The following is a 20,303-nucleotide window of genomic DNA, read 5'->3' as shown; positions in this document are numbered from 1 at the left end:
ACTTACATCTGGGTCCTCTATTCTGTTCCACTGATCTACATGTCTACTTTTGTGCCAGTACCATGCTGTTTTTCTTACCATGGCTCTGTAGTATAGGTTAAAATCAGGTATGGTGATACCTCCCGACCTATTTTTGTTGCTCAGTATTATTTTAGATATTCAAGGTTTTTTGTGATTCCAAATGAATTTTTGGATTGTCTTTTCTATTTCTGTGAAGAATGCCTTTGGAATTTTGATGGGGATTGCATTAAATGTGTAGATTGCTTTAGGTAAGATTACCATTTTCATAATATTGATTCTTTCAATCCAGGAACAAGGGGTGTTTTTCCATTTCCTAGTATCTTCTGCCCTTTCTCGCTTGAGTGTTTTATAGTTTTCATTGTAGAGATCCTTTACTTCCTTGGTTAGGTTTATTCCAAGGTACTTTATTTTCTTTGATGCAATTGTGAATGGGAGTGAGTCTCTGATTTCATTCTCTGTGTGTTGTTAGCATATAGGAATGCTACTGATTTCTGTGTATTTATTTTATATCCTGCTACATGGCTTTAGGTGTTTACCAGCTCTAACAGTTTGCTGATAGAGTCTTTAGGGTCCTTTATGTATAGAATCATGTCATCTGCAAATAATGATAACTTGATTTCTTCCTTTCCAATTTGTACCCCTTTTATGTGCATCATTTGCCTTATTGCTATGGCTAAGACTTCCAGTACTATATTAAATAAAAGTGGGGCCAGTGGACACCCTTGTCTTGTTCCTGATTTTAGTGGAAAAGCTTCCATTTTTTTCCCCATTTAGTAATATGTTGGCTGTAGGTTTGTCATAAATAGCCTTTATTATATTGAGATATGTTCCTTCTATTCCCAGTCTCTGTAGGATTTTTTTAAAAATTATTTATTTATTTATTTGAGAGCTACAGGCACAGAGAGAAAGACAGATAGAGGGAGAGAGAGAGAATGGGCGCGCCAGGGCTTCCAGCCTCTGCAAACGAACTCCAGACGCGTGCGCCCCCTTGTGCATCTGGCTAACGTGGGATCTGGGGAACTGAGCCTTGAACCAGGGTCCTTAAGCTTCACAGGCGAGCGCTTAACCGCAACGCCATCTCTCCAGCCCGTCTGTAGGATTTTTATCATGAAGGGATGTTGAATTTTGTCAAATGCTTTCTCTGCATCCTATGAGATGATCATATGATTTTTGTCCTTCGGTCCATTTATGTAAATGTATTACTTTTATTGATTTGTGTATGTTTAAAATTTTTTATTAATTAATTAATTAGTTATAATCAACAATGTCCATGATTGTAAACAGTATCCCATGGTAATTCCCTCCCTCCATCCACTTTCCCCTTTGAAACTCCATTCTCCATGATATCCCTCTCCCTCTCAGTCTCTTTTATTTTGATGTCATGATCTTTTCCTCCTATGATGATGGTTTTGAGTAGATAGTGTCAGGCACTGTGAGGTCACGGATATCCAGGGCATTTTGTGTCTGGGGTAGCACATTATAAGGAGTCATACCCTTCCTTTGGCTCTTACATTCTTTCCGCCACCTGTTCTGCAATGGACCCTGAGTCTTGGAAGGTGTAATAGAAATATTGCAGTGCTGAGCACTCCTCTGTCACTTCTCAGCACTGTGATGCCTTCTGAGTCATCCCAAGGTCACTGCCATCTGAAAAGAGAAAGTTCTTTAACAAAAAAGTGAGAGTAGCTTTACTATTGGGAATGAACATTAAGAGAAGTGCTTACTGGGCAGTTTAGTGAGCATAGTATATATATTTAGCCAGACAGCAGCAGACATTACACCCCTAGGGCTCATGAGTACCCTTGTTGTAGGTTTGCAGTATTAGGGATATATTCCCTCCCATGAAGTGGGTCTTCAGTCAAATTAGAGGGCAGTTGTTTTCCCCCATAACAGACATGCCACCATGTGCATCTGGCTTACGTGGGTCCTAGGGTAATGAACCTGTGTCTTTTGGCTTTGCAGGCAAACATCTTAACTGCAAAGCCATCTGTACAGCCCATGTCCAGCTTTTATGTAGGTGCTGTGATCTGATCTCAGGTTCCCATGCTTATATAACAAATGCCTTCCTCAACTTCCCCATGCCTCCTTTTCCTTTTTAGCTGTTCTCACTGTATCTTTTCCATGCATGGCTTCTTTTTCTTCATCAAGTTGTCATAGAATATTGAACAGTGTATTCTTATCTTGTGCTTGAAACATACATGTACTGACTATAAATCTTACTGTAGCATCAGGCTCACATTTCATTTTATTGTCAGGAATAACTCAATTATGACTCAATGAACTCTTGATGAAACACCATCTATGGAGCTGTTGGAATTTTTTGACTTAGTAATCCTGCCAAAAAATAAATAAGGTTACTGTGTTTTTCTTCCTGTTGAATTCATGTCATTTCCTATGTGAAAGACTTACTGTCTTAAAGGATCATAGATGCTCTCTAATAAGCTACTTTTTTTTTTTGAGGTAGGGTCTCATTCTAGCTCAGGTTGACCTAGAATTCTCTGTGTTGTCTCCAGATGGCCTTGAACTCACAGTTGTCATCCTCCTGTTTTTGCCTTCTAAGCGCTGAGATTAAAGGCGTGCACCACCATGCCTAGCTAATAAACTACTTTTATTAAACTTGAATGACAGTAAGCTTTCCAATCTGTGGTTCTGGAATTTCCTTTTCCTCTTTTATGTAAATCAATTCAGGATTAATCTTTCTCAGGCTTTAAGGTACTTCTTTCTTTTTTATTTTTGGTTTTGCGAGGTAAGGTCTCACTGTTCACTCCAGCTCAGGCTTACCTGGAATTTACTATGTAGTTATATAGTCACAGGGTGGCCTCAAACTCTGAGCAATCCTCCTACCTCTGCCTCCAAGTGCTGGGATTAAAGGTGTGTGCCACCATGCCCAGCTCTTCCTTCTACTCTTTAGAGATTATTACTTAACTCTGAAATACAGTCCAAGTTTGAGTCAGTACATTGAGATATAATTCTGGATTAGAAGGTTTAAATTTATCAAGACCCTTCCTTCCTTTTTTATTTATTTTTTCATTTATTTCTCATTTTTTATTAATATCTTCCATGATTATAAAAAATATCCCATGGTAATACCCTCCCTCCCCCACTTTCCCCTTTGAAATTCCATTCTACATCATATCCCCTCCCCATTTCAATCAGTCTCTTTTATTTTGATGTCATGATCTTTTCCTCCTCTTATGATGGTCTTGTGTAGGTAGTGCCAGGCACTGTGAGGTCATGGATATCCAGGCCATTTTATGTCTGGAGGGAGCACGTTGTAAGGAGTCCTACCCTTCCTTTGGCTCTTACATTCTTTCCACCACCTCTTCTGCATTAGACCCTGAGCCTTGGAAGGTGTGATCGAGATGTTACTCAGTACTCCAGTCACTTCTTTCCAGCACTATGATACCTTCTGAGTCGTCCCAAGGTCACTGCCATCTGAAAAGAGAAGATTCTCTACCAAAAGTGAGAGTAGCATTAATATAAGGGTATGAATATTAAGAGAAGTGCTTACTGGGCAGTTTGATAAGCATAGTATATACATTTTTCCAGACATCAGCAGACGTTACACCCCTAGGGCTCATGATTACCCCTGTTTTAAATTTTCAATATCAGGGATGTATTCCCTCCCATGGAGCAGGCTTCCAGTCCAATTAGAGGGCAGTTGTTTTTCACCATGATAGACGTGCCACTATTGCACCCCTTGGCTCACTTGGCCTTGATGGCCAATTATAAGGCTTGCAGTGTCCACTGTTGAGTATCTTCACTGGTGGTATCTCTTTCTCCCATTGAACTACATGCAGAATGGCTTCTTTCAGCTTTCTGTCAGCTGGTCTACATGGGGGAGGTTATCAGTTCAATTCCAGCAGGATTTCTCAGTGGCCTTGCAGCCCAATATGTGGAATCTTCAGCAGTAGGGTCTTACCATCTATTCCGGATGGGAAAACAAGGGCCTTGGTAATGGCCTATAATGTTTTTGGGGCATCAGGGGACCTCCCTGACCAACAATTCACTGGAAGGTATCCCATCCCTGGCACTGAAAATTTTCTAGCATCCATCTGCAGCTCCTGAGTGTTCCATTGTCCAAAACCAGAGGATTCCATATGATTTATTTATATCCTCTTAGTTTGCTTGTTTTTTGTTTTTTTTTTTTTTTTTGAGGTAGTGTATCACTAAACTAGGCTGATCTGAAATCCAGGAAGGCCTGGAACTTACTCTGCAGTCCCAGGCTGTCCTTGAACTCACAGGGATCCTCCTACCTCTGCCTCTAAGACTAATCCTTACACTGTTGTTTTCCATCTTGGGTTTTGTGTTTTTTTGCGGGGGGGGAGTGTGGTTGTGTAAATTTTAGTTTATAGGTGTTCTACTGTGAGAATAGCCATCCATAGAGATGAACAAATTCTACTTTTTTTTGGTTTGTTTTGAGGTAGGGTTTTACTGTATTCCAGGCTGACCTGGAATTCACTATGTAGTCTCAGGGTGGCCTTGAATTCACTGTGATTCTCCTACCTCTGTCCTACCTCTGCAGCAGTACTAAACTCATTAGTCAAGAGGCAGATTATGTTGATTCAGTTTACACACTTTATTAACTCTTCACACATACTAATGAAGTCAATTCCCTTTTCCCTTACCCTCTCAACTACCCTAGCCTCCAGGTCCTAACCCCCTGGAGCACTCACAAGTGACCTCTTGGTCTGCAGCTGGCAATGTCTGGGTCTGGGCCTTGCTCTTCTCCATAGAAGGCTGCTGAGGGGTCCCATGGGCTGTTGCTTCTCCTCACAGCCAGTGTCAACACAGTGAGAGAGAAATGGAGTCTACCTCTCTGAGTTGAGTGACCATTTCCTAAGCCTTTGCTGGGATTCTTTTTTATTTATTTCATTTAATTTTTATTTTTATTTATTTATTTGAGAGTGACAGGGAGATAAAGAGGCGGATAGAGAATGGGCCTCCAGCCACTGCACACGAAGTCCAGATGCATACACCACCTTGTGCATCTGGCTTATGTGGTTCCTGGGGAATCAAGCCTCGAACGTAGTCCTTAGGCTTCACAGGCATGCGTTTAACCACTAAGCCATCTCTCCAGCCCCTGCTGGGATTCTTATACCCATTTTTTCCTCAGTCATTCTGGCTGCTGGTAGTCACCTTAGGATCAGCTCATTCACATATCAGCTCACAGAGGGTCTCTGGTCTTGGCCCCTAGTTGCTATGATGCTCTCAACACTGCTCATGAGTACTGCTTATCAGAGTGGCCAGTGTCTGGTCTTGGCCTCTGGTTGCCATGGTGACCTTGTCACTGCTGAGTGAGTGCCCCATTTCTTCTCCAAATTATTGCTTCTGACAGTTGCACCACTACACCTGGCTTGTGATGAGTTTTAAGTTGCCTCAGTGTCTATTGCCATCTCCATAGAGAAGCTTCTATGGCTAGCAGTGATAGCAGTACCAATATTTTTTTGTTTTATTTAATTTTTTAATTTATTTTTGGTTTCTCAAGGTAGGGTTTCACTGTAGCCCAGGCTGACCTGGACTACATAGTCTTAGGCTGGACTCGAACTCATGTCAATCCTCCTACCTCTGCCTCCCAAGGCATGTGCCACCACACCTAGCTTCATTAATATTCTTTATGTGTGTGTGTCTGTGTGTGGTGTAGTGCCCCACATACTTGCTTATGGAGGCCAGAGCAGGACATCAGGATTCCTACTTTATCATTCTTCTGCATGTTCTTATTTTGAGCTGGGGTCTCCTTACTGATTCCAGTGTGCTTCAGAAACTCTTGGATCTCTGCTCCTCTGCTGGGTTACAGGCGTGCATGATCATATTCAGTTGTTTAACATTGGTTCTTGAACTCAGGTGGTTTCAGGCCCTTAGGCTTGCATAGGAAGGATACTTAATCATGGAGCCATCTCTCTAGTCCAACACTAATACTCTTTTCTGCCACTTCCTCTGCGATGTTCCCTGAGCCCTGGTGGGTGTGATGGAGATGACTCATCCAGTGCTAAGCACTGGGCTTTCTCTTCTTATCACCTGGTGAGTCTTGGGTTTCCCCATTATTCACTGCCATTTATAAAAAGGAGTTTCTTTTTACAAACCAAATATGAGAACAGCACTCATCAGTGTGCATAAACATGTACATTTAGAAGGCACTATGATGAGTCCAACATATCCATTTAGCCAATGAACAGTTATAGTTTCCCTTTGTGATCTACATCCTTCCATGTCATAGCTTTTTACTCAGTACCAGACATGAATTCCCTCCCAATGAGAGGGCCTCAGATCTAATCAGAGAGCAGTGGTGTTGCAGTCCGGTTCGCATTGCTGGTAGAAATCACCCAACCAAGAGTAGCTTCTGGGAAAAAGATTTATTTTGGCTTACAGGCTCGAGGGGAAGCTCCACGATGGCAGGGGAAAACGATGGCATGAGCAGAGGGTGGACATCAACCCCCTGGCCAACATAAGATGGACCACAGCAACAGGAGGGTGTGCCAAACACTGGCAAGGGGAAACTGGCTATAAAACCCATAAGCCCGCCCCCAACAATACACTCCCTCCAGGAGGCATTAATTCCCAAATATCCATCAGCTGGGGAGCTAGCATTCGCAACACCTAAGTTTATGGGGGACACCTGAATCAAACCACCACAGGTGGGTTACCCCCATAACTTATGTGCCACTATTGCACCTGTGGGGGTGCATCTTGCCTGGCTGGCTGGTTGTGTACCTTGTAGGATCCATTGCTTGTTAAGACTGTTGATGACTTTTATCCCCCAGCACCCTCCATAACACTTTCAAGCATTGTGGCAACTAGTCAGCAGGGAGTTAGATTCCAGCTCAGTTCCAGCATGATTTCTGTGTCCTGCTACTGTAGCAATACATTTAAATCTTTAATACATGCCTCATAGAAACAACTTAAGGGAGGAAGGGTTCATTTTAGCTCATGGTTTGAGAGGATCACAGTCCATGATGGTGGGAAGGCAGAGTGGAACAACATTAGCCTTGTGAATGCTAAGATTTTAAGTGTGAGCCAGCACACCCAACTAAGAAATGATTGTTGTTGGCAGTAACATTGGTTAAACTGATTTAAACATATAGACATTATATAGTATATACATATATTATAATATCACATGGTAGCCCATTAATATGTGTAATTAGAATATTTTTATGTACTTATTTATAAATAAATACATAAAAATACAGAGAATGAATGAATGAATGAGAATGAAAATGAAAATGAATAAATGTGGGTATGCCCAAGCCTATTTCCACTGCAAACAAGCTGTACATACATGTACCACATTGTGCATCTGACTCTATGTGGGCACTGGGGAATCTAACCCTACCCTGCAGGCTTTGTGAGAAAGTGTCTTTAGTCACTAAGCCATCTTCCCAGCCTAGTATGTGTAGTTTTATGTTTTTAATGTATCAGTTAAAAGAAAAACAGGCTTGGGGATAATGAACACTGAATTTTTGGCAGATTTATTTTAGAAAAGGGAGGGGGATTATAGGGGGCCCAATTTTATATGGGCTGCTTCCTTGCCTGAGATCTGAGAGAAAGAGTGAGAATATGGGCACACTAGGGCCTCTAGCCATTGCAAACAAACTCCCCAGATGCATGCTCCACTTTCTGCATTTGGCTCTAGGTGGATACTGGGTAATCAAACCTGGGTTGTTAGGCTTTGCAGGCAAGTGCCTTAACCTATGAGCCATCTTTCTAGCCTGCCTGAGATCTTTTTTTTTTCTGAGGTAGGGTCTCACCTAGTGCAGGCTGACCCAGAATTCAGTATGTAGTCTCAGGGTGGCCTTGAACTCACAGTGATCCTCCTACCTCTGCCTCCCGAGTGCTGGGATTAAAGGCCTGCACCACCACACTTGGCGTGCCCGAGATCTTTTTAAAGGAAGTCTTTATTTATTTTGCATGTGTATAATGGTGTGTGTGTGTAGATGCATGCGCCTCATATGCACATACATGTGTGGAAGCCAGAGAGCCTTGGGTATCCTATTCTATCACTCATTGCATGTTTTCTAGAGAGCAAGTCTGTCACTGAACCTGGAGCTACCGTATTTGGTCACAGTGGCTGACCAGTGAGCCACAGTGGTTCTCTAGTTTCCACTCCTCACAGGTCTGGGGTTATAGGTGTGCTGGGGAATTGAACTCAGGGCATGTCAGGCCCTTACATACCCCTAGGCTTGTATGGCAAGTGCCTTTGCCTGTTCAACATCTCCAGTCCCTGGGACCTTTTTAAAATTTATATTAACTGTATAAAATAATTAATTTCTCTTTTATTTCTGTAAATATATGCATTTTGTTCAAATCTGCCCTCCTAGATACCTCCTTTTGTCTGTCTCCCTACAATCTCCAGTCTACTTTCCTGTCCCTCTTAGTCCATGCTTAAAATATTTTAAGGACTTCAACATAAAACTTGGCACTTGGGAGGCAGAGGTAGGAGGATCATGGTGAGGACGAAGCCACCCTGAGACTAGATAGTGAATTCCAGGTCAGTCTGAGCTAGAGTGAGACCCTACCTTGGAAAACAAAAAAACCCAACTTGGCAATAAGTAGATGTTTAAAAATTCTTATTGATATTTGCATATTTTGCTATTATAAGAGTTAAATAACAAAATCAATGTAGTTCATGGAAACACACTTCTGATCAGGCTAAGGTTCCTTTTTTCCTGGTTTTTTGAGGTAGGGCTCTTACTCTGGCCGAGGCTGACCTGAAATTAACTACATAGTCTCAGGGTGGCCTTGAACTCAAGGCGATCCCCCTACCTCTGCTTTCCGAGTGCTGGGGTTAAAGGCATGCACCACCACACCCAGCTTCAGGTTCCTTTTTTGACCATAGCTGTCTGCTGTTTCTTTTTCTTTTTCTTTCTTTCTTTCTTTCTTTCTTTTTTTTTTTTTCTAAGGTAGGGTTTCACTATAGCCCAGGCTGACCTGGAAAGTGCCTGTAGTCCGAGGCTGGCCTCAAACTCACAGCAATCCTACCTCTGCTTCCTGGGTGCTGGGATTAAAGGTGTGCACCATCAATGCCCGGCAGTGCTATCAATCTTTCCCCTCCCCAGAGGTAATAACTGTTTTCAATGCAGTGTGAATGGGACCAGGCTTTTTTCTAGCTATTTGTCTAAAAAGTGTTTAATATGATTGCTTTGTTTTCATTCAGTGTGTGTCTTAGAAACTTTTTTTTTTTTTTAAGACGAGGTGGCCTAGGCTGGTCTTGAACTCATGACAGTTCTCTTACATCAGCCTCCTTAGTGCTGAGATTAGTGGTATGTACCATCATACCTGGCTTTCTCAGTATCTTTTTATGGTATATAATAAATTTGTCTCATTTATTTACAAGCAGAGAGGGGGAGGAGGGAGAGAAAAGAGATAGAGAATGGGTGCACCAGGTCCTCTAGCCATTGCAAATGAACTCCAGATGCCTGCGCCACTTTGTGCATCTGGCTTTATATGGATACTAGGGAATTGAACCCAGATCATTACGTTTTATAGGCATTCACCTTAACCACTGAACAATCTCTCCAGTCCTTTTGTTTTGTTTTGTTTTTGAGGTAGTGTCTCAACTCTAGACCAGCCTCAAACTCGCTCTGTAGTCCCAGGCTGACCTCAGACTCACAGTGATTCTCCTACCTGTGCCTCCCAAGTGCTGGAATTAAAGGCATATGCCACCTGGCCAAATTTACCTCTTTTTTTTTTAATAAGCAAAGAATTTTTAAAACTAATGTTTAATTTTTTTTTTTTACAATTTTACACATGTATATAATGTATTTTGATGCTATTCACTCCACCCTCCAGTAATCTTACTCACTTACTTTCTTTTTACTCTTGTCAAACCCTTTCTTCTTCCACTTAATCCCCTTCTTATTTTCATGTCTTTTGTGTGTGACTCATTCAGTTAAATTAAAATTATTGGTTATGGGCTATAGAGCTGGCTTAGCGGTTAAGGCACTTGCCTGTGAAGTCTCAGGACCCATGTTCAACTCCCCAGATCCCATATAAACCAGGTGTACAAAGTGATGCATGTGCAAGGTTGCACATGCATGTAAGGGGGTGTGATGCACGCATCTGGAGTTTGCTTGCAGTGGCTGGAGAACCTGGTGTGCCAATTCTGTCTGTCATTCTCTCTCTGTCTTATAAAGGTGTATGCCACCATGTCCAGCCAAAAAATAAGTTGTTGGTTATGAGCATGTAATCTTGTTTATTTATTTAATTATTTTTGAGGAAGGTTTTCACTAAAGATCAGGCTGACCTGGAATCCACTATGTAGTCTCAGGGTGGCCTTGATCTCACAGTGATCCTCCTACCTCTGCCTCCCGAGTGCTGGGATTAAAGGCGTATGCCACCATGCCTGGCTTTATTTTTTTCCCCAGTGTAGGGTCTCACTCTAGTTCAGGTTGACCAGGAATTTGCTATGTAGTCTCAGGGTGGCCTTGAACTCATGACGATCCTTCTACCTCTGCCTTCCGAGTACTGGGATTAACAGCGTGCACCACCACACCTGGCTCTATTTTTAAAAAATTTTTATTTATTTATTTATTTAGTTATTTCTGAGGTAGGGTCTTGCTCTAGCCCAGGCTGACCTGGAATTTGCTATGTAGTCCCAGGCTGTCCTCAAACTCACAGCGATCCTACCTCTGCCTCCTGAGTGCTGGGATTAAAGGTGTTTACACTACACCTGGCTATAATTTTTTTTTTACTGTATTGTATTTTATGTTATCAATAAACTATGATGCGTTTAATATAGATAAGCTATAGCTTATTATAACTTTATAGCCACTGGATTATTAGAAATAGGGTTACAGTGAATGTCTTTGAGCTACTTTGTGAACCAATGTGTATATATGTATTTGGTGTAGTTGCCGAGGAATAGAAGTTGTAGGTCTTCAGGGTGTGTGCTAAATTACATTGATTACATTGTGCTTTGCCCTTGAGGGTGGCTATGCTTTTACATATTTTCACTGGCAGGGTGGTTAACTCCTCACTTTGCCAGCATTTCATGCTAAAAGATGCACAGTCTGCTTAGTGGAAACTGCTATCTTGTTAGTAAGTTTTCCCAATTAATAGGTAGGTCAATGTATCTTCATTTTTACTGGCTATTGTTGCTGCTGTTGATTTTGTTTTGCGAGGTAGAGTGTCGCTCTAGCCCAGGCTGACCTGGAATTCACTGTGTAGTCTCACGCTGACCTCTGACTCACAGTGATCCTCCTACCTCTGCCTCCTGTGTAGCCTCGAACTCAGGGTGATCCTTCTACTTCTGTCTCCTGAGTGCTGGGATTAAAAGTGTGCGTCACCACACCCGACTTTTTAAAAACTGGCTATTTATATTCCTTTTGCATAAATTGCTTATGCCTTTTTGCCCATTTTATTATTGCTATTTTGAGTTTTTTCAAGGTAGGGTTTCATGCTAGTCCAGGCTGGCTTTCCTTTTTGTTTTTCAGGGTAGGGTAGAGTCTCGCTCTAGCCCAGGCTGACCTGGCATTCACTATGTAGTCTCAAGTCTCAGGCTGACCTCTGACTCACAGAGATCCTCCTACCTCTGCCTCCTGAGTGCTGTGATGAAAGGCATCACCACCAAACCTGGTTCATTTTTCTTTTCTTTCTTTCTTTCTTTTTTTTTTTAGCGAGAGAGAGATGCAGAGAGAATTGGTGCAGCCACTGAAAGTGAACTCCAGATGTTTGTAGGCATGTGCATCCTTGTGCTTGCCTCCCCTTTGTGCGTCTGGCTTACATAGGATCTGGAATCAAACATGGGTCTTTAGGCTTCACAGGCAAGCGCCTTAGCTGCTAAGCTACCTTCCCAGCCCAAGCCTGGCTGATTTAAAAAATACTATTTATTTGAGAGAGAGAATGGGTGTGTCAGGGCCTCTTGCCACTGCTAACAAACTCTAGATGCATGAGCCACTTTGTGAGTTAGCATTACATGGGTACTGGGAAATCAAACCCAGGTCATCAGGCTTTACAAACAAATGCCATTAACCACTGAGCCGTCTCTCCAGTGTCCCCAGACTGGCTTCTAACTCACTTTGCTCCTCTTATCGCAGCTTCACAAGTGCTTGGATTAAAGTTGTACTCTATAATACCCAGCCTATTTTTTATTTTAAGTTGCCATTTTCTTATTGATTTGTAGAATTTTTTTCTTTCTCTTTTTTTAAAATTTCCCGTATTTTTTTAAATAAATAATCATTCATTTTTATTATTTATTTATTTGAGACAGAGAAAGAGGCAGAGAGAGAGTGAGAGAGAATGGGCGCGCTAGGGCCATCAGCCATTGTAAATGAACTCCATATGCGTGCGTCCTCTTGTGCATCTGGTTAATGTGGGTCCTGGGGAATCAAGCCTAGAACCACGGTCCTTAGGCTTCACAGGCAAGCGCTTAACCGCTAAGCCATCTGTCCAGCCCTCTTTCTCCTTTTTTTGAGGGTAGGGAGTAGGCAGGTTTTTACATACGGTGTAACATGGTAGCCAGAATGGCCTGGACTTCACTGTGTAGTCCAGACTGGCCTCAACCTTGTGGCAATCCTTCTGCCTCAGTTACAGGTATGAGGCACCATGCTCAGAAATTTGTAGGACTTTTTTTTGTTTGTTTTGTTTTTTGTTTTTTTGAGGTAGGGTCTCATTCTAGCCCAGGCTGACCTGGAATTCACTGTGTAGTATCAAGGTAGCCTCGAACTCACGGTGATCCACCTACCTCTGCCTCACAAGTGCTGGATTAAAGGCATGCACCACCACCACATCCTGCTCTCTTAACTGGTTTGTTTGTTTGTTTGGTTTTTTTCGAGGTAGGGTCTCACTGTAGCCCAGGCTGATCTAGATCTTCTAGGTTTTGCAAGCAAGAGCCTTAACCACTAAGCCATCTCTCCAACCTAGTTTCTCTTATTCCAATTTTCATTCTTTGATATATCCAGGGTCAGAGAATGTCTTCTGTTACTTGTGACTAATAGGATACCTTTCTGTTTGACATGTATTTAAAAAATTTTAGAATTAGCCTGTCAGGTTCAGTGATTAGCCCTGTTGAGTTTGGTACTTTGATCATTGGCAGCTAATTGGGGAGAGTCATCATGCATTGTACCATCACTATTTGTTTTCATGTTTGTGAGCCTAATGGGCCTATTCTGAATTAAATAATGCCTTTGTTCAGTAATAGAAAAGTTCATCCACTTCTTAAGTTCTTTTGAAGTAATTGTTTCTTTCAGCTTGTCTTCTGTATGTTATCTAAGCTGTTAAGAAGGGTCACTGGTAAGAAGTTCAATAGCAGGTGAGAAAATTCTGTGTCTTATTTTTCTAGCAATCCCCAAAGTGAGACTGGAGACAATCTACATTTGCGGAGTAGATGAGATGAGTACCCAAGATATCTTTTCCTATTTTAAAGAATATCCCCCGGCTCACATTGAATGGTTGGATGATACCTCCTGTAAGTACACTCACGTTTTCTGTTTAAATATTTTTTGTTTTATTTTTATTTATTTTATTTTTTTAATTTAATTTTTTTTGTTCATTTTTATTTATTTATTGGAGAGTGACAGAGAGAGAAAGAGGCAGATAGATAGAGAGAGAATGGGCACACCAGGGCCTCCAGCCACTGCAAACGAACTCCAGATGCATGCGTCCCCTTGTGCGTCTGGCTAACGTGGGTCTTGGGGAATCGAGCCTCGAACCAGGGTCCTTAGGCTTCACAGGCAAGCGCTTAACCCTAAGCCATATCTCCAGCCCTATTTTTGTTATTTGTGAGCACAGACAGAGAGAGAAAGAAAGAGGCAGATAGAGAGAGAGAGAGAGAGAATGGGCACCAGGGCCTCCAGCCACTGCAAATGAACTCCAGATGCGTGTGTTCCCTTGTGCATTTGGCTTATATGTGTCCTGGGGAATTGAGCCTCAAACTGGGGTCCTTAGGCTTCACAGGCAAGCGCTCAACAGCTAAGCCATCTCTCCAGCTCACGTTTTCTGTTTAGTATCCTTTTATTTATGATTTTTAAAGAGTTGTTATAGGCAATAGTGAATGATTGGGGACCAAACTATTTGTGCTTAATCTCTGTGGTAAGCCTAGGATTAAAAAAAAAAAAGTCTATTGATATTTTTTAAAACCTGTATGCCTTACTAGCTGGTATTTTCTAGGTATTCAGAGTCAGATGAGAGGTAGCATCCCAAGCTCTGGGCAGTTTGCATCTGACATCCAAGTCTGGTATGCATGACTGAGGACTCTAGCAACCAAAATTTTCTAAAAGGAGGCTGGATCCAGCTGTATAGATTTGGGGCTATGTGCTCAGGGCTCTTTACTTTGTCACTGCTACTTGCTATATGGTAAGGGTTGGCTCTTTCTCAATGTCTTTGACCTAGACCTGGACCAGACTATCCTTACACTGTAACAAACCATACACCTTTACTTTATTTGTACAGTTTTCTGGAATAGCACTTGCTTGCTCTAACCTGTGAGTTGTTCAGCTTGTGAACCAACTGTAATTTTTAAAAATTTTTATTTGTTTATTTGAGAGTGACAGACAAAGAGGCAGTTAGAGAGAGAGAATAGGCACCCCCGGGCCTACAACCACTGCAAATGAACTCCGGACACATGCGCCCCCTTGTGCATCTGGCTAACATGGGTCCTGGAGAAGGAGCCTCGAACCGAGGTCCTTAGGCTTCACAGTCAAGCACTTAATTGCTAAGCCATCTCTCCAGTCCGCCTGTAGTACTTTCTTCACAAAGCCAAGTGGTGGGTCTGTAGATTGTTATACAGCCATTATATCTAGTAAAGGTGGTATAAATAAGTAACAGGGACTGGGCTTGGCTACTCCTGATTTGTCATTAAAACTTTAGCTAAAGGATAATAGAATGCAAAGACCTTTAGATTCTCAAATTCAATGACTTCTTCACCTTGCATAACAGAAGCTGAAAAAAAGGAAGGAAATTATTTGCCCAAGGCTATGTAGTCTATTACTGACAGAAGTGAGAGTCCAAACTGCGATACAGGGCAAACATAATTTTTGTGAAATGGCATTTGGAACAAAGTTAAAGTGTCTTGGGGATGGGGAGGTAGTCAATAAAGTGATAGTCAATAAAGTGCTTGCCTTGCAAGCATAGTACCTGAATTCAATCCCCATTAGCCATGGAAAATGCCAGGCAGGGTAATGTATGCCTGTAATGCTAGCTTTGGAGAGGCAGAGATAGATCTTTTGAACTCTGTGGCCAGGTAGTCTAGTTTAATTGTTGAGCACCAGGCTAATGTGAGACATTGTCTCAAAAAGATATGGTGTACCTGAGGAATGACACCTGAGGTTGTCCTCTGGCCTCCACACACACATACATATACATGCATGTGTACACACATCCACATATATGAACATATACACACACACACACACACACACACACACACACACACACACGCATCACACACATCCACAAAAATGTTCTTTTTGTTTTTATTTTTCAAGGTAAGGTCTCACTCTACTCGAGGCTGACTTGGAATTCACTATGTAGTCTCAGCTGGCCTCGAACTCATGGCAGTCCTCCTACCTCTGCCTCCTGAGTACTGGGATTAAAGGCATGTGCCACCACGCCTGGCTCCTCAAAACTTTTTTAAAAATATTTTAAAAAATATTTTATCAACAACTTTATTTTTATTTATGTATTTGAGAGAGGGAAAGAGGCAGAGTGAGAGAGAGAAGAGAGAGAGAATGGGCATGCCAGGGCTTTTAGCCACTACAAACGAACTCCAGATGCATGTGCCACCTTGTGCATCTGGCTTACCTAAGTATTGGGTAATTTAACCGAGGTCCTTTGTCTTTGCAGGTAAGTGCCTTAATTGCTAAGTCATCTCTTCAGCCCTCAAAACTTTTTTATTGCTAAAATCATTTTTAAAAAGTGAACCTGATCATACTAACGTAGCACTAAGTGTGTTCTAGGCAGATATTTGGAAGGTCTCACTTTGTAGCTCATGCTGGCCTAGAACTTGAAATCCTCCTGTTGCTGTTTTCCATATGCTGGAATTGTATATGTGTGCTACCACATCTAGCTTCCAGGCAATTTTAATACATAAAATCCTTTTCCATGAAATATTTAAGTTATTTTGCAGAACTGATTTTGGAAATATTGCTTGAGGCTAAATTCATCAAAGAGTTTTTGCCTCCACTTCTATGCCTTACACTTACTGATGACCATCTGTAACTAGGTCAGGCTATGACAGTGAATGTGCTGCAGAGTTTGCTCTCTAAACACTTACCACTTGGATGCAGTATAATGTTCTATATTTTCTTTTAGGTAACGTGGTCTGGCTTGATGAAATGACAGCTACACGAGCCCTTATCAATATGAGCTCTCTACCAGTCCAGGATAAGATAAGAAGTAGGGACACCAATGAAGACAAGTTGTCTGAGAAAAGCAAAAAAGGTAACTGAGCACAAAGGAAGGAACTTGGTCTGTTCTGTACACAGACCAGTTTTGGGCCTTTGGGTTTTTAAGCAGAGTATTAAATAGTAGCTCATCACCAGCTGAAATAAACTGTGATGCTTTGGTTCATCAGTAAACAGGAATAGAAAATAGTGGACTTTTAAAATTATAAAGTAAAGTTACATTAAGGCTCATCTTGTCCCTCACATTCCGTTTTAGACAAGCAGGAAAACAGTTCAGATGATGAGGCTGAAGAAGGAGAAGTTGAAGATGAGAACTCAAGTGATCTAGAGGTTAGTAATAGGGCCAAGACACGTAATGTTTATTGTAAAAAAAAACAACAACAAAACACTTACTGTCTTTTCAGACTTAAAGCTTAAGGACTTAGTAAGTTGTGGTCATCATCTAGCTTTGACAATGAAACCATCTAAGAGTGCACCAGACTCTTGGATATAACAGTTCATCTTAAAATCTTAGAATAGTACACATACTTTTGAATAAAGGAAAATGGTCTTATTAAGAAATACTTTAGGGCTGGAGAGATGGCTTAGTGGTTAAGCACTTGCCTGTGAAGCCTAAGGATACCAGTTCGAGGCTTGATTCCCCAGGACCCATGTTAGCCAGATGCACAAAGGGGCGCATGTGTCTGGAGTTCGTTTGCAGGGGCTGGAGGCCCTGGTGTGCCCATTCTCTCCCTCTTTCTCTATCTGCCTCTTTCTCTCTCTCTGACGCTCTCAAATAACTAAATAAAAATAAACAAGTAAAAAAAGAAATACTTTAAAGTATTATCTCATCAATAAAATTAAGAAAAAACAAGTAGAGCTTGTTAAAAATGTTAGGGTGAGGGCTCGGGAGATGGCTTAGTGGATAAGAGTGCTTTGCCAGCATGAGAACTTGAGTTCAGTCCCTGGGTATGTGCAGGGCGATGTGGCACACACCTTTAATCCCAGCACTTGGGAGGCAGAAGTAGGAGGATTGCTGTTGAATTTGAGGCCACCCTGAGATTACATAATTGCAGGTCAGCCTGGATAAGAGTGAGACCTACCTCAAAAAAAACAAAACAAAAAGGACTGGCCATGTATGCACATACCTGCAACTCCAGTGCTAAGGAGAACAGAGACAGGAGGATTGCTGGGACTCCATGGTCAGTCAGCCTAACAAAGCCAGGGAGCTCCAGGTTCAGTGAGAGACACTCACTATCTTAGAAACATAAAGCAGAACAACAGCAGAGGATAACTGGCTTTCTCCACTGGCCTCTGCAGCATGTGCACAGAGCATATGAATCTGTATATATACACGTATATACCACAACAGTAAATAATAAAAACAGAATGCTAGCTGGGTGTGGTAGTGCACATCTTTAATCCCAGTGCTCAGGAGGATCACTGTGAATTTGAGGCTACCCTGAGACTACATAGTGAATTCCAGGTCAGCCTGGGCTAGAGTGAGACCCTACCTCGAAAAACAAAACAAACAAACAAAAAACCCCAAGTTGTTAAGAGTATGTTCATTTAAAAAAAGTCTTTTTCTGTGATGCTAGGGAAATCCTGGGCCTTGTACATGTACTAGGCAAATACTCTACTTCTGATCTATATTCTTTTTTAAATTTTATTTATTTATTAGAGGGAGAGAGAGAGTGCGAGCGAGCATGGGCGCACCAGGGCCTCTAGCTGCTGCAAACGAACTCCAGACATGTGCACCCCCTTATGCATCTGGTTTATGTGGGACCTGGAGAATTGAATTGGGGTCCTTAGGCTTTGCAGGCATGTGCCTTAACCACTAAGCCATCTCTCCAGCCCTGATTTATATTCTTAGCTGAGTATATTAACTTTAAATTTAAATATTAGGTGACTACTGTGTACCATATTCTGGGGGACATATCATCAAGCAAAACAAAGTGCTTATCCCTTGAAGGTATGTTCTTGTGGGGAAGACAGATGACACGGAGATATACACGTTTAGAAGACGAGTGCTGGGAAGAACAGTGAGGGACAATGGGATAGAGAATTACGGGGATCATTCTTTTAGATGAAGTAATCAGACCTGATTTCAAAATTCTGTTGAGGAACTAGTTGTTAGAACACTGATGGATATTAAAGGTAGAATACTTTCTTAACTGCACTTCTACAGATTAAGTAGAAAACATACTTTAATTTTGACATTGAAAATGTTCTTTTTTTAAGTTGGACACATTGTCTCAGGTGGAAGAAGAGTCTCTGTTAAGAAATGATCTTCGTCCAGCTAACAAACTTGCTAAAGGAAATAGGTTATTCATGAGATTTGCTACAAAAGGTAAATCTGATATTCAATTTTGATTTTTTTCAATCAGTAATTGATAGCTAACTCCTTTTGACTTGAAGTTGATAATGTAATTTCAAAATTCCATTCAAGCTGTAATACTGTGTTTTTGAAAAAATGGCTGACAAAGAATTTTATATATATATGTATGTGTATGTATATTGTGCAGTCACTGATTTCATTATGCCAATTCCATACATGCATATCATGTACTTTGATCATATTCACCCCTTTATTCTCCTTTTTTGCCTTTCCTTCCCACTTTCCTCTTCTATATCCTTCAGTCTTCCCCTTAAATTTCACATGCAAGAGTAAAATATATGATATTTTATGAAACTCTTCCCACTCACCCAGGTAGGGTCTCATTCTAGACCAAGCTGAGCTGGCACTCATTTTGTAGTCACAGGCTGGCCTTGAACTCACAGTGATCCTCCTACTTCTGCCTTCTGAGTGCTGGGATTAAAGGTGTGTACCACCATGCCCTGTTCTTTTATTATTATTTTTGATACTTTTATTTATTTATTTGAGACAGAGAGAAGGAGAGAGAAAGAATGGGCTTGCCAGAGCCTCTAGCCACTGCAGATGAATTCCAGATGCATGTGCCACCCTTTGCACCTGGCTTATGTGGGACCTGGAGAATGGACCTGGGTCTTTAGGCTTCACAGGCAAATGCCTTAACCGCTAACCCATCTCTCCAGCCCAGTTTTTTGTTTTTTAATTTTATTTATTTATTTATTTGAGAGTGACAGACACAAAGAGAAAGACAGAGGGAGAGAGAGAGAATGGGCGCGCCAGGGCTTCCAGCCTCTGCAAACGAACTCCAGACACGTGCACCCCCTTGTGCATCTGGCTAACGTGGGACCTGGGGAACCGAGCCTCGAACTGGAGTCCTTAGGCTTCACAGGCAAACGCTCAACCGCTAAGCCATCTCTCCAGCCCGTCCAGCCCAGTTTTTAATATTTTTATTTATTTATTTAGAAAGAGGGAGAGACAATGCCCTCCTCACCCCGGGCCTCTAGCCACTGCAAATGAACCCCAGATGCCTGTGCTCCCTTGTGTATCTGGCTTATGTGGGTCCTAGGGAATTGAACCTGAGTCCTTAGGCTTCTCAGGCAAGTGCCTTAACTGTTAAGCCATCTCTCCAGCCCCCCCCCCCGTTTTTTGTTGTTTTTTTTTACGAATCTTTATTTTATTTTATTTATTTATTTGTAAGCACAGAGAGAGATAGAGAGAAGAGAGACAGACAGAAAGAGAATGGGCACACCAGGGCCTTTAGCCACCTCAAACAAACTCCAGACGGGTGTGCCCCTTTTGTATCTGGCTTATGTGGGTCCTGGGGAATTGAACCTGGGTCCTTTGGCTTTGAAGGCAAATGCCTTAACCTCTAAGCCATCTCTCTAGCCCACCAGCCCTTATTTTTAATTTAGGAGATGGGAGAAGTTTTACTAGACTAGGGATTTGTGGGAGGCAAAGGTGCTGGGTGCTGATTCAGAGTGACATGGCCCATGCTTAGGACACCCTGTAAGAATGTAGGATCTACCACTGTAGAAACTGTCATGTGTGAACTTACAGCCAGGAATACATACCACTGACCTGATCCAGAATCTTGT

At 41.8% G+C, this 20,303-nt stretch overlaps 1 protein-coding gene across 2 annotated transcripts in view; it reads left to right on the top strand.

The window, feature by feature from the left end:
• Ncbp3 (nuclear cap binding subunit 3) overlaps positions 1-20,303 on the top strand; it is a 56,877-nt gene that overhangs the window by 11,993 nt on the left and 24,581 nt on the right. For both annotated transcript variants that reach the window (XM_045159681.1, XM_045159680.1), the window contains exons 4-7: positions 13,298-13,423; positions 16,267-16,395; positions 16,615-16,688; positions 18,579-18,687. In XM_045159681.1, the coding sequence (XP_045015616.1) occupies positions 13,298-13,423; positions 16,267-16,395; positions 16,615-16,688; positions 18,579-18,687 (438 nt within the window). The remainder of the gene's footprint in view (positions 1-13,297; positions 13,424-16,266; positions 16,396-16,614; positions 16,689-18,578; positions 18,688-20,303) is intronic.

This window comes from Jaculus jaculus, chromosome 9 (assembly GCF_020740685.1).
Source record: "Jaculus jaculus isolate mJacJac1 chromosome 9, mJacJac1.mat.Y.cur, whole genome shotgun sequence".
Lineage (NCBI taxonomy): Eukaryota > Metazoa > Chordata > Mammalia > Rodentia > Dipodidae > Jaculus > Jaculus jaculus.
Note: the sequence above shows the minus strand (reverse complement) of the source record. Positions and strands in the feature narration are given on the sequence as shown.